Source organism: Rhinoderma darwinii, chromosome 9 (assembly GCF_050947455.1).
Source record: "Rhinoderma darwinii isolate aRhiDar2 chromosome 9, aRhiDar2.hap1, whole genome shotgun sequence".
Lineage (NCBI taxonomy): Eukaryota > Metazoa > Chordata > Amphibia > Anura > Rhinodermatidae > Rhinoderma > Rhinoderma darwinii.
The window spans coordinates 30,578,097-30,592,845 of NC_134695.1; the positions used below are offsets into that span (position 1 = coordinate 30,578,097).

Genomic DNA, 14,749 nt, shown 5'->3' on the forward strand with positions numbered 1-14,749 from the left:
AAAACACATGCAAGTGCTGTAAAAATGTTTATGTTCATTTGACCACGTAAAACAAAGAGCCGTAGTGTAACAACCCCTTCAATAATTACAATGGGAATCCTCTTACTGGCGTTATCCATTAATACTTCCAGTTGTGATATCTTAGATTTGACCTAAAACAAAACATTTCAAGTATTAATCAAAAGAATCAGTCATGTTAATAACCTCCAGGTCTCATTCATTAAAAAAGTTTTAATATAAGATAAGCTTTATACAGAGTCATAAGACAAAAACGCAATCATAAGGGTTCAAAATCGCAGACCCTTGGTCTATATGGTACAACCTCTGCCCTCAGTGACCCAAAGAACTCCGCATTATAAATCACATCAGTATCGGGAAACTCTGGGTACCCTGAACACCAAAGTACATAAGTAAACAATCTAAGTTATATAGTCACGTGTGTGGTAAAGAAACAAATGTATCTAAAGAAGAACATTAGAAGAAACTGACTGGAGAATATTATTAAAAAAAAAAGCGGTTTATTTCCACAGGTTGGAATCAGCTAGAAAAGCCGTCTAGATTTCTATGTAAGCTAACAATACTTGTGCCGTTAAATTTGCATATTTTCACATTAAACATCCGTCTCTACCACTGAAATTAAAACGGAACATTTATCTGAATGATAGGTTTTTAATATCTTAATATTGTTATAATTCTACAACAACCTAAATATTAGAAATTCATCAATATTACATAGAAAACCTAGAAGATGTCTTCAATCTACTACAAGAATTACTACCACACTGAAGTTATTGAATTCTGTTGAATTGTTAGACTTCACTTTAAAGGACAAAGTCTTCATGAAGTTTGTATCTGTATGTCGTTCCACCACGGCGTTCTTGAGAGGAGGCATTGGTCTACTGTGCCGAGTTCTGATATGTAAGTCAAAGTGCCCTGTCACTTATCAATTAAAGAAGATTCAGTTTTGAGGTGGGGGCGGTGGAGGGGCAGGAGGCATTGAAAATGGGGGTATTCCAGGAACACCCATCCCCATCATAGTGACAAAGTTGGAGGGATCTATGGGAGGAGGGGGAGGAGGTGGTGGAGCATAGAGAAGACCAGAGGATCCCGGAGGTGGTGGTGGTGGAGGAGGCGGAGCACTTGGAGGGAGAGGTGGTTGGACACCAGGGGGAGGAGGAACAAGAGAGCCGCTCGACTGGATGGCATTGCTAGAGGAAGAATTGGCAGCTCCTTGTTGCTGCTGCCATGGAGGAAGGGAAGCTGAACCAGTGGTGTTTTGAGAGCCTGAGTAGGGAAAAAAAAATAGGCCAAATTAAAATAAGTTATAGGTTAAAGGGGCTCTGTCACCAGTTTAATACTTCCCTCTCTCCTACCTAATATAATAGGCGCTGTGTTGTAGATATCTACTGTGGTTTTTTTAATAAAAAAAACGTTTATTAGTGACAAACTTATAAACATTTGACCATTTATGCTATTTTTTTGTAAATGCCCAACTGGGCATTTTTTTTTTAACTTTAACTAAGTGGGCGTTGTACAGAAAAGTGTATGACGCTGACCAATCGGCATCATACACTTCTCTTCATTCATGTCCAGCTTTAGCCTCAGGACAGCATGATCTCGCAAGATCACACTGCGCCGTCACTCCCGCAGTTCCTTCACCGGAGCGACACGAGAATGACCAGACATCGCCTCCTGGCTGGAGGCGATGTCCAGTCATTGTCCCGTCGCTCCGGTGAAGAACCAGCGGGAGGAAGTCACGTCACAGCATGCTCTCGCGAGTTCACGCTGTCCTGTGACTAAAGCTGGACATGAATGAAGGGAAGTGTATGATGCCGATTGGTCAGCGTCATACACTTTTCTGTACAACGCCCACTTAGTTAAAGTAAAAAAAACAAAAACCCAATTGGACATTTACAAAAAATTTGCATAAATGTTAAAATGCCCATAACTTTGTCACTAATAAACGTTTTTTTTTTAAAAACCCAACAGTAGATATCTACAACACAGCGCCTATTATATTAGGTAAGGAGAGAGGGAAGTATTAAACTGGTGACAGAGCCCCTTTAAAATAAGATACTGAAATAAAAACAAAGCATATCAAGTATATTATTAGCTGTTAAATGGAACCGGAAACGTTGAACATGTCATCTGATCTGTGGAGAGCATGTTCTAGAGCAGGAGGAGCAGAGCAGATGGACATTAATTTGTAGGAAAAGATTCAGGATAACTTGTATTTTATTCATTTAAAGAGGCGCCGTCACAAGTTTATTAATGCTTTATCTCCCAACTAATACAATAGGTGCTATGCTGCTGATAACTACAGTGAAAATTGTGTTCCAAAACAATTTTTATTTCAAAAGTTATGTCTTTTTTTTTTTTTTTTTCTTTTAAATCTGCCAATGAGCCTATACTCAACAAATGGGCGGTAACTCAATTATTTTTCTGTGGGCGGTGTTCTATTTTGTCTGTTTGATGCTGTCCAATCAGCATCATACAGCTCACCCCCTTCCCCGTGTGATCTCAGATTCAACAGCGAGATCACGCTGTGTTGTCAATTCCAGCCACAGGTCCTTCAACACAGTGACTCAGCGCTCACCCAGGAAGATGGTGCTTGCATTGCTTGCCTCCAGCCATTGCAGGGAGTCGTCCTGGAAAATGAAGAGTTACCACCCATTTGTCAAGTATAGGATTAGCATATTTAGAAAAAAGGTCATAACTTTTGAAATAAATCGTTTTGGAACACAATTTTCACTGTAGTTATCAGCATGACAGCTCCTATTAGATTAGTTAGGAGATAGAGCATTAATAAATTAGTGACAGAGCCTCTTTAACTCCCTGCTCAATCTGGGCTTAGAGTCCAGCGGGCAGTCCTACTCTGCAATTGATAGCCTTTTCTGAATGAGTGCACACAGCTTGAATTGTCAGTAGGACCGCCCACTGGACTCCAAAACCCAAATGAGAAAACAAATGAATAAAATACAAGTTATGCTAAATCTTTCCCCACAAAACTATACATCATTCTGCTAAGTCCCTCCTGCTCTATAACATGCTGGCTGCAGATTGGGCAGCGTGTTCAAAGTGACAGCTTCCCTTTAAAGACACGGCTCTAAATGTTATATTTTTAGGAAACAAGGAATTGTGTCAGGAATCAAAAGTACACAGAAATGGTTTGACATCTAAAAGCAGCAACAGTTATCTTTTAGACTTGTCACCTGTAACCTAGGAACGAAACGAAACCGTTCAGTATGTGTTTCAGATAAGAAAAAAAACCACATTCACTTTGAGCCCCGTAAGCCGCCTTCTTTCTGCATTATGGCAGGGGCTAAACCAACAAGCAGCATGCTTACCTGCAGTCCTCCCTGGTCCTATAACACTACATTACCAGCTCCCCAAATTTATTTTATGGGTGTTAAATTTTGGCAGGCACTATGTAAAAGGGTCCACATGTAGCCATACTAACGTAGTACTGCGGCAATTTTTCAGAAAAAAACATGGCACCTTTTCCGTGATTTTCAAAACAAAAACCGCAGCAAAGGGTACCTAAACCACAAGACATATCATATACAAACTATCACTTTAGTGAATTCACGTGTTTCAGACACATTTATTGCCAACAAGTACATAAGCAACGTTTCCGCTTACACGGAAGCCTCTCTCAAGCACGCGGACTCTGGAGCTGATAAAGCACACGACCCTTTCTGGGAGTCCGATGGATGAATGCCAGAACTCTACCTACCAGAATGCATAGTGTCTACTGTAAAATGTAATGGTCTGGAGCGGGTTTTCAGGGTTCGGGCTAGGCCTCTTATTTCCAGTGATGGGTATTGTTTATGCTACAGCATACAAAGAAAATGCTAGACAATTGTATGCCTCTGACTTTTGAGGAAGTCCTTTCCTGTTCCAGTATGACCGTGCCCCTAGGCACAAAGCAAGGTCCACAAACGCATGGTTTGAGGAGTTTGGAGGAACTGGAGTGGCCTGCAGAGCCCTGACCTCAACCCCATAAAACATTTGAACACCGATTGTGGGAATTTGTGCCTATTCAACCAAAAGAAGGTCTGGCTCACAGAAACTCCAGAATATTGTGGAAAGCCTTCCCAGATAAGTGTGGACTGTTATAGCCTCAAGCCCCATATTAAATCCTTTGTATTTTCAATGGAATGTCCCACAAACTCATGGGAGTGATAGTTCAGGTGTCTACATTCAGTATATATTTCCATTAGAGCCAAGTTATAGCAATGAAATATAAATTATGCCATGTAGCACAATGGAAAAAGTTTTGCACCGCCTGTAATGAGATTATTCTTTATTTAGTTGTTCATCTTGCTATGCTCTTATCCTGTTCAGCAGCTTATGGGTCAAGTTAAGGGGTTTTTTTTTTTTTTACAGAGGACGATTATCGTGCAGACGAGCGTTCGTATGCTAGTTGCCGATAATTGTCCTGTGTGCACAGCACATGGCCCCATTACTTTCAATGGGGCTATTCACACATGTTTGAGTTATCACGCAGCGAGTGTCCGTTGTGTGAAATTCACTGCATGTCCTTTATTGGTGCGTTTTCATTGAAGTGAATGGGTGCGTGAAAACCACGGACAGCACATCCGTGTTCTGTCTGTGTTTTAAGCATCACTTACATTGAAAGAAGAAAAGAAAAAAAAGACGTACTTGCAAGTGCGTGAAAAACACATGCCACTCGCAAAGCTCACCTGGTGCAAAACGCAACGCACAGGGACAGATTTACACGTGTTTTTTACGTGCGTAAATCTGTCACGCTCGTGTGAACGTAGCCTTAGAGAGGTTTCCTTGGTGGGCCTAACCAGTGACAGATAAAACGGACTCTGCCGTGTATATTACTACAAGAAATATCTTCCGACCGGCATTTTCAGTAAATAAATGTATCGGAGAACATTCATTTTCCATGAACAGAGGCTTAAGTGTAGATTTACAGTGAGAAAAACAACCAAAAAACACTACTTACTTTGCTGCCAAGGTAGGGGAGCACCAGGTTGGTGTGGTGCACCTACATTTTGCTGCTGCTGCCAAGGAGGTAAAGAGGGTGCAGATGGTGGAGGTGGGGGCGGCGCAGGACCACTGGGAGGAGGTGGTGGTGGTGGCGGCATCAAACCCATAGGGTGAGAGTGCAAGAGCCCTGAAAGGAAAAAGAAAATAAATTAACTTTGCTATAGTTTTTGGCGCAATTGTTTCACTTAATAGCCCAAGTGCTTACCCATAGGATGAGGACCAGGTGGATGTGCTCCTGGATGAGGCTGCATCCAGTGGTGATGTTGTGCTACGGGATTAGGCTGATGGGGAGGACCATTTCCTGACCCACCCATTGGGTGGTGGAAGGAATGAGGGGAACCATGCAGGGATGGGAATGGTCGATCATTTGCCATCCAAGGCGGCCGGTTCTGAAAAGAGAAGTGACAGATTACACACCTGTTGAAATAGAATATGCCATAATATTGTTATTGGCGTGGTCGGACATCGGCCCCTTCGCTGATCCATAGAATGAGGGAGTCAAGGTCCCTTTGTTTTCTCCTGCAAAGCAGTGATACCGGCCACCCACTGTGCAGAGAACTGCACAATGAGAGCCACAGCACTTAGATTAGAGAAGCTGCAGATCTTACTAAGGACTTGTGTGGGTCCAGGCAGTCCTAGAATCGAGAATTGATGGCATATCCTAGTGATGCGTCAGAACATTCAATGATGGGAAAACCCATTTAGCCCCTTCCTTCCGCAGCAATTTTTCGGTTTTTAGTTTTTTTCCACCTTCCAAAAGTTATAACTGTATGTTTCCGTTGATACAGCTGTATGAGGGCTTGTTTTTTTGCGTGATGATTTGTTTTTACGGCACCATTTACTGTATCATATAAAAGGTACTGGGAAAAATATATTTGCCGTGGAATGGGGAAAAAAAACAGTGATCCCTCCATTGTTTTTTGTGCATACACCGTGTAGTACAAAAAAAAAAAAAAGACATGTTAACTTTATTCTGCAGGTTAATACAATTATGGCGACGCAAAGCTTACATTGTTTATTTTTTATGTTTTACTACTTTTACAAGGAAAAAACGGATAAAATTTGTTTTGTGTCGCTACATTCTGAAAGCCACAACTTTTTTTTTTTAGTCGATTAAACAATGGGATGAGCTGTAGCTGGTATCATTTTGGGCAACCCGAGACTTTTTATTACATTTTCTGTGGGAGATGAAATGACCAAAAAACAGCAATTCTGGCTTTTTAATTATTATTTTTTAACGGCGTTCATCGTGCGGGATAAATAATGTAATGTAATAGTTCAGACTTTTACACATATATATATATATATATATATATATATATATATATATATACACACACACACACACACCCATTCAAAAGTTTAGGGTCACTTAGAAATTTCCTTATTTTTGAAAGAAAAGCAGTTTTTTTTCAATGAAGATAACATTAAATTAATCAGAAATACACTCTATATATTGTTAATGTGCTAAATGACTATTCTAGCTGCAAACGTCTGGTTTTTAATGCAATATCTACATAGGTGTATAGAGGCCCATTTCCAGCAACCATCACTCCAGTGTTCTAATGGTACATTGTGTTTGCTAACTGTTTTAGAAGGCTAATGGATGATTAGAAAACACTTGAAAACCCTTGTGCAAGTATGTTAGCACCGCTGTAAACAGTTTTGCTGTTTAGAGGAGCTATAAAACTGACCTTCCTTTGAGCTAGTTGAGAATCTGGAGCATTACATTTGTGGGTTCGATTAAACTCTCAAAATGGCTAGAAAAAGAGAGCGTTCATGTGAAACTCGACAGTCTATTCTTGTTCTTAGAAATTAAGGCTATTCCATGCGAGACATTGCCAAGAAACTGAAGATTTCCTACAACGGTGTGTACTACTCCCTTCAGAGGACAGCACAAACAGGCTCTAACCAGAGTAGAAAGAGAAGTGGGAGGCCCCGCTGCACAACTGAGCAACAAGACAAGTACATTAGAGTCTCTAGTTTTTTAAATAGACGCCTCACAGGTCCTCAACTGGCAGCTTCATTAAATAGTACCCGCAAAACGCCAGTGTCAACGTCTACAGTGAAGAGGCGACTTCGGGATGCTGGCCTTCAGGGCAGAGTGGCAAAGAAAAAGCCATATCTGAGACTGACTAATAAAAGGAAAAGATTAATATGGGCAAAAGCACACAGACATTGGACAGAGGAAGATTGGAAAAAAGTGTTATGGACAGACGAATCGAAGTTTGAGGTGTTTGGATCACACAGAAGAACATTTGTGAGACTCAGAACAACTGAAAAGATGCTGGAAGAGTGCCTGACGCCATCTGTCAAGCATAGTGGAGGTAATGTGATGGTCTGGGGTTGCTTTGGTGCTGGTAAAGTGGGAGATTTGTACAAGGTAAAAGCCAATCCAACTTGGAAGCATGGGGTGAAATTTCTCCCGATTACCTCAGCAAATTAACAGCTAGAATGCCAAGGGTCTGCAATGCTGTAATTGCTGCAAATGGAGCATTCTTTGACGAAAGCAAAGTTTGAAGGAGAAAATTATTATTTCAAATAAAAATCATTATTTCTAACCTTGTCAATGTCTTGACTATATTTTCTAGTCATTTTGCAACTCATTTGATAAATATAAGTGTCAGTTTTCATGGAAAACACAAAATTGTATTCTCTCTCTCTCTCTCTCTCTCTCATCAACAGATGTTGTGAAGGGGTGAAGGTTTTAAAAGCTAGATACATTAAAAACACATTTTTCTTCCACATTAGTCTAATTCATGGAACGAAGATGTTTTACATTATATACAGTAGACAAACTGCTTATTCATTTCTATGATTTTGTAATGAAGTTTAATAGATGCGATGTTCAGGTGTACATTTGAGGTTTGAGAATTTGTGTCTTTAACCCCTTCCCGACATCTGCTGTGTATATAAGGGGGGAGGGAGAGAGTAGGGAGCATTCTCTATAAGTCAAGCACATCTGCTTTATCAAGCAGCTGACACTTCACTGCAATGAGTGGGATCCCGAATGTTTAACCCCTTAAGATGCCGCGGTCAATATCGACTACAGTATCTAAGCCGTTAGAAACAGAGGCAGCCCCCACTGCCGCCTCATCAGCCCCCCTGCGCTGCAGTCATGCAATGGTGGTAGTTGTCATGTCAGCCCGGCTACCTAACGTTGCCTGCCATCTTTGTGCTCCTAAACAGCCCTGCCGGAAGTCAGGAATCACCGCGGCCATAAAAGTTTTAACTATTTCAACATTATTTGATCCACACAGTGAACGCAGTAGTTAAGAAAAAAAAAAAAAAAAGAAGAGAAAGGTAAATTTTTAACAATTACTTTTTCCATAGTAAAAAGTAGGAAAACAAAAGAAAACAATATAAATTTGACATAGCTGTAATTGTATTGACCCGCAGAATAAAGTTAACATGTCGTCATTTTTATTGCAGTGAACACTATAAAAATGAAACCCAAAAAACAATGGAGGAATCGCTATTTTTTTGCCATTCCACCCCACAATTTTTTTTCCCAATTTCCTAGTATATTATATGGTACGCTAAATGGTGCCATGAAAAGCTACAACTTGTCCCGCAAAAATAGAGCCCACGTACAACTTTCGACTAAAAATGTAGAAAAACCCCCAAAAAATTTGGAAAGTGGGGAAGAAAAAGGAAAACCGAGAAGTGGCTGCGGTGGGAAGGGGTTAAGCTTCAAGAGTCTCAGGCATCCTAGTGTGCATATGAAAGGTCTCCACTTTCTCCAAACAGTCAGTGGGTAAATTGGCCTGGATCACAGTTCATTTCAACACGGTCTACATACCAAAGGTGGCTGGTTTGTGTTCATCCCAGATGGTCTTTGTGTTCCTTGCATAGTAGTATGCATTGGAGTTGGAGACCCCATAGAAGAAGGTACCGGTGCTTCTCCAAGCTCCGCCATAAGGGAAAGGTATTCTTTATCCATCCTTGCCTTATCTTGCGCTGACTGGGGCTCTCCAGGCCGGACGGATAGACTAGATAGAAATGTAAATAGATTTCATAAGTGCTGAAATGTTGTGTAATATTTGGCATTACCAATACAAGTGATTGTTTCATTTTAAAACCTCCTCCTTTCACCTTGTAAATTTGCAGTCAGAGGCAATATGTCCAGCTCCTCCACATTTTGTACACAGGGTGGTATTGGTGATGCTTCTAGACTCTGTATTTTGCCAGGGTCGCAGAATCCTATAAATAGAAACAGTTAGTATCGAACGTGATCACAAATGTGAGACGTCAAACTCAGAGAAAAGAAAAACAAACCGGTTGTCATCTTCACGCAAAGTGCCATTGAGTCGTGCTAGCTCTCGCAGCTGCATTTTGCGCAAATCATTCTGATCTTCTGGAGTTTCAATTCCCTGTTTGAGAATATTTCGAATCTAGAGAAAAAAAAAAAAGGCAAATAAAAATGAACCCTCCAGAATGTACCTTGAACGGTGATGGTTCAGTTCAATAAACTATAAATGATCATTGACTTGCAGATAACTTATTCAATGTGAACTGCACAAACGGTTTACTGTAGAACACCTAACAGGCAGCCGGATAGATTAATTACATAAAGGTGTAGACTTTTTCCAAACACATTATTAATCTTTTAACCCCTTCCTGACGTATATTTACATCTTAGTCGGTAGGGGGTGGGGAGAGAGTATGGAACAAGCAGACGGGCTGAGCTCCATACCATGCGGGTGTCGGCTGTATGATACAGCCAACACTTCACTGTAATGAGCAGTATCCCACTAATTTAACCCTGTAGAGACGGCCCCCTCTGACAATCCCCCCCACCCCCAAGTCTGCCATCTTTGTACTCCTATTAAAGACTGTCAGAATCAAGATATACGGAAATACATTAGTATTGCAGTATATCACTTTAGCAAAATGGCACTCCCTCCCTTCTGAGCCCTACACTGTTCCCAGCCAGCAGTTTACTGTAACATAGATGGCATCGGCAAACCCGGGAGAACCCTTTTAACAGTTTTTGGGGTGTGCGTCTACAGTGGCACAACATATTTGCCACTGAAACTGAATATCTGTGGAAAAATTGCAATTTTCACTGTGCACCATCTGCAGCTAATTCATTTCTGGAAAACACTTGTGGGGTCAAAATGCTCAATACACCTCTTAATAAATGCCTTGAGGGTGTAGTTTCCAAAATGGGGTCACTTCTCAGGGGTTTCTTTTATTATTTTACATCAGAGCCCAGCAATTGTGAACCAATACTGTATTTATCACCAAATTAGGCCTCAATTTCGCATGGTACTCTCACTCCTGAGCCGTCTAATGTCCAGGCAAAACATTAGGGCCACATGTAGGGTGTTTCTAAAACCAGGAAACACAGCATAATAATTAGAGAGATGTCTTTTCACGGTGGCACAAACTGGGCACCACAGATTGGACACTGAAATAGCATGTCTATAGAAAAATTGGCATTTTCACTCAACAACATCCACTGCACACTAATTTCTGGAAAACAACTCAGAAGAAATTGCTTTACGAATGTTGAAATGCTTTTTCTCCTTTATTCCTTGTGAAAATGAAAAATTGTTAGCTTAAAATACATCTTATTGGAAAAAATGTCATTTTTAATTTTCACAGCCCTATTCTTATAAATTCGGCAAAGAACCTGTGGGTTCAAGTACTTCCTATACCCCTAGATGAATTCTTTGTTGGGTGTAGTTTCCCAAATGGAGTCACTCTCTGGGGTTTCCACTGTTTTGGTGCCTCAGGAGCTTTGCAAAAGCGACATGGCACCCAGAAACCAAACCAGCAAAATATGTGCTCCAAAAGCCAAAGTTTGGGGTACTTTTATTCGTTATTATTTGTTGAGAGAATTAAAACTTTTTGAGCTAAAAAAAAATTCATTTTTCATTTTCACGGCTCAATTCTAATAAAATCTCACCTGTGGGGTCAAAATGCTCACTACACCCCTAGATAAATTACTTATGGGGTGTAGTTTTGGCACCACAAGACCTCTTCAAACCTGGCATGGTGCCTAAAATCCACTACGTGATCCTTTGCTTGCTAAATACTGAATGTATCGATCAAATTTTACTACTAAGTAAAATGTGACACAGGGAAATAATCTCAGAATTGCTTGGATAAGTGAAAGCATTCCAAAGTTATTACCACAAAGTGACACGTCAGAAAAATGAAGCTCTGTCAGGAAGGTCAAAAGTGGCTGCAGCGGGAAGTAACATTTACCTGATCTACTGCTTTCTTGACATTCTCCATCGTATTAGCGGTCACCAAGGCGTGAAGTGGCTCATCTTCCCCCGGAAGCATCTGCCCGTCTTTGCGTCCCACTTTGCCCTCTTTCACGGAGCCTTTGCCACGGATCATTATTTTGGCGTTACACTCTTTCTCAATGTTTTTCAGGGTATTTCCTCTAAATTGAACAAACCAGGCAATGAAAACGAACGAACGAACGAATGAACGAACGAACGAACGAACGAACGAACGAACGAACGAACGAACGAACGAACGAAAATAATAAAAATTTCTACTGTGAATATTTTATACCTGGGGCCAATAAGTAAACCAACAAAGTTAATCTCTGGGTATTCATCCTGAGGTATCATGACCTTGTCACTCACACGAGTAGCGGGTGGTCTGGGGAAAAACAAAAGAAGTGTAACAAATATAAGCCAGAGTTAAAAGCGAAGACAAATTATTATATCAAGGCAATAAAGAATCAAGGTTGCGCGCGCAGCGAATACTAATCCTATACCCAAAGTGCTCAGACCCTTTAGCGCTGCTTAGATAATTCATACATCCAGAAAGCCAGAGCACTGCATCATGAACTACAAAGCTACCCCGGATGGTATCGTAACAGAAAAGTGCTGAGTATTCGAGAAAAAGCACATCCAATTATCGTAAAATGATATGCAACTTTTCGATTACAAAAACCGTTGAAGACGTATAATTGAAGCACAGCCATAGAGACGAAAGCAAACGAGTGTAGAGTGTAACCATCCCTAATCTACTCACTTATAATCAGCTGGAGGTTTGAAGTCTGGGTTCAACCCAACCATCTCTGTAATAAGATTGTGCCGCTCCTCTTCCAGCTTTTTACGTGTCCTAAACTCTCGTGTATTTAGCCGTTTCCCCTCACTATTATAGATGGGTTCAGGAGATGGGGACCTGGATGGAGGGAGAATAAACCTGATCAAAAAAGGTAATAACGCACACAAAATATTGAAACGTAATATACAATTCTTAAACACACTGCGCAAAATACATTTCCAACATTATATATGGCTGAAATATTCTTCATTAGAGTGCCAACTGTTGAACATGAGCGGTTAGCGGTGCCACGAACCACCACGTTACAATGCCACATTAGGTCAGTAGCAGATATGGGATATGAGGATCTTGTGAATATTAAACTGCTTTATATTCCAGAAATAGAAACTAGTAATAGAGGGATTAAACTTGTGGCCAAGGATCTTAAAAATGATTAAGTGTATTTTCCATTGATGACATGAAAGTTATATTATGTGGTGTTAATATTAAAGGACAGCAAAACAGAAATTCTTCAAATCGCTGCATAAAATCCACGGTAAGTTTCTAGAATAAATTGCTAAATTCCTTGGTGAACAATTGGGTATGTGAACGGCTACCGCACTCTCTGCCTTCTTTTACCGCTAGGTTATCTCTTATCTCGGCATGTTGTTTTTACAAGTGCACATTGAGACGTCCAGTTTAAAAAGTGGGTCGAAACATTTTAAAAATTCATGGAAACTGGCAGATGTCTTCATAAGGTCTTACCATTTCATTACCCTTCCGTAGTGAAGATATGCTTTCATTTTTATTAAGATCTAAAGTAAACAAACTAGATTTTTTTTTTCCATGGAAAAGATTATAAGGTAGATGATCCCATGGCACCTGCTAGACTCACATATGTTCAGACAGTGATACGCGGGAAAGGGATAAAAAGAATGCTTGGGCAAGAGGAGAAAAAAAAAGTCACTTTATTGACTAAAGAGAAAGTCAGCAGGTTAAATCTGTAAATATGGTTAAATATTCAGCCGAAAAGTCAAATTATTTGAGGGCTGCTTTGAGAAAAAACAAAAAACATTAGCGTCATTAATTCATATCTGCTCACAAACCTTTTTAAGTTGGGCACAATGTTTTAAAACCTGTTTAAAAAGTGCAAAGGCTGTTAACCATTAAGACAAAGGTGAACTTCGCTAATACCGGCTTTTTTTTTTTTTTTTTTTTTAGCAAAACCAATTGAGCGGAGGAGAACAGGGTAGAGAACAGTAGGAGCCGAGAGAACAGGGTAGAGGTTAAGGTGGCATAACAGAAACCAGTTGTATTTGGAATAATTGCCCTATAAATTGTCCATCTAATAACATTGTGACAGTGAAAATAAAAGGCTGCTGAAGACATTGATAAGAATTAGGGATATACAGAGAAAAAAAAAAGAAAAAGGAAAATGGTTATGGTTACTGGTTAAGGTACTGAATCCATACGTGACCATCTACCACAATATGTGGACAGTGCTGAATTGATGTCAGAATATCCTCTGAGTCATGGGGCTAATCAATTTACAAAACAATCTAGAAGGATTACAAAATATCATTTTTTTCTATTGTTTATAGTAAATAATGAGGTGGATTGTTGTAAGAGCTGATCTCAGGGAGCACTCGTCCCATACAGGCAATGTGGCATCTGGAGCTAGCTGGAAATGAACAGGACTTTGGAAGGTTTGGGGAGAAGACCTTCAGTGAAGGCAGGGTCAATACTCGTAGGGGAGGAATCCAGTCAAATCAAAGCTCAGAACAAGTAAACATTATCTGAATGTTCATCTACATATAAATCGTAACATGCACATAAATCAGAAACTAATATTGGAAAACCAGTCATCCAGCTTTATACCACTTAAAAGAACACTACAGGCAAAACTGATAGAGCAATGAACAGAACAGGGGCTGGAAGGAGGTGCATGACAGGGATTCAGAGAGCACCACATGACAGTGTACAAGTTTGGCCTGTAGTGATTGTAAGGCTGGACTCTGCTCATCTACAGATTTTTTTCTAAAATGATTGAATGGTTTGCTCAAAATGTTTTAAAGTGACTAGACAGCAAAAAAGCTGATGGTCACCAAAAGACCAGGCAACTACGTGTTAAAACAACCAAACTCTAGACCTTAGAAATAATTCAGTTAGTGGAAATCTGTGTGTTCTCCAGACAAAATTAGAGGCTAAGGAGCCTCACACACGAGCGGGTTCAGTGCGTGTTATATAGTCCGTACATCGGCCGCATTTCCCGGACCGAACACACTGCAGGGAGCCGGGCTCCTAGCATCATAGTCATCCATGACGCTAGGTGTCACTGCCTCGCTGCGAGACAACCGTCCCGTACTGTAATCATGTTTTCAGTACAGAACAGTTGTCCCGCAGCGGGACCTGGCGTCATGGAGAACTATGATGCTAGGAGCCCGGCTCCCTGCAGTTTGTTCGTTCCGGGAAACGCGGCCGACGTGCAGACCGTATATCACGGACTGAACACGCTTGTGTGTGAGGCTCCTTAGGGTCTGCACAATATTAAGTTACAGCTAATATTTTTAAAAGGACCTCAAATGATCCAATTCACTTTATACTTATCTGTTTTTTTTTTACTAGGTAGAATAGCAGAGCAGAATATGCTATTCCACCTGTCAAAAGCAGCAAAAGTCTGACATAAAGGAAGTGTGTACAGAGACTAAGG

The 14,749-nt window shown here is 40.5% G+C and overlaps 1 protein-coding gene across 2 annotated transcripts in view; it reads right to left on the reverse strand.

Moving 5' to 3' along the window:
* Window positions 1-211: 211 nt before the first annotated feature.
* The window catches only part of SF1 (splicing factor 1), a 30,672-nt gene continuing 16,134 nt past the window's right edge, over window positions 212-14,749 (reverse strand). For both annotated transcript variants that reach the window (XM_075837458.1, XM_075837460.1), the window contains exons 4-12: window positions 12,025-12,177; window positions 11,557-11,646; window positions 11,239-11,422; window positions 9,301-9,416; window positions 9,118-9,225; window positions 8,825-9,014; window positions 5,228-5,411; window positions 4,979-5,149; window positions 212-1,284 (exon numbers count right to left, since the gene is read on the reverse strand). In XM_075837458.1, the coding sequence (XP_075693573.1) occupies window positions 959-1,284; window positions 4,979-5,149; window positions 5,228-5,411; window positions 8,825-9,014; window positions 9,118-9,225; window positions 9,301-9,416; window positions 11,239-11,422; window positions 11,557-11,646; window positions 12,025-12,177 (1,522 nt within the window). In that variant the 3' untranslated portion in view covers window positions 212-958. The remainder of the gene's footprint in view (window positions 1,285-4,978; window positions 5,150-5,227; window positions 5,412-8,824; window positions 9,015-9,117; window positions 9,226-9,300; window positions 9,417-11,238; window positions 11,423-11,556; window positions 11,647-12,024; window positions 12,178-14,749) is intronic.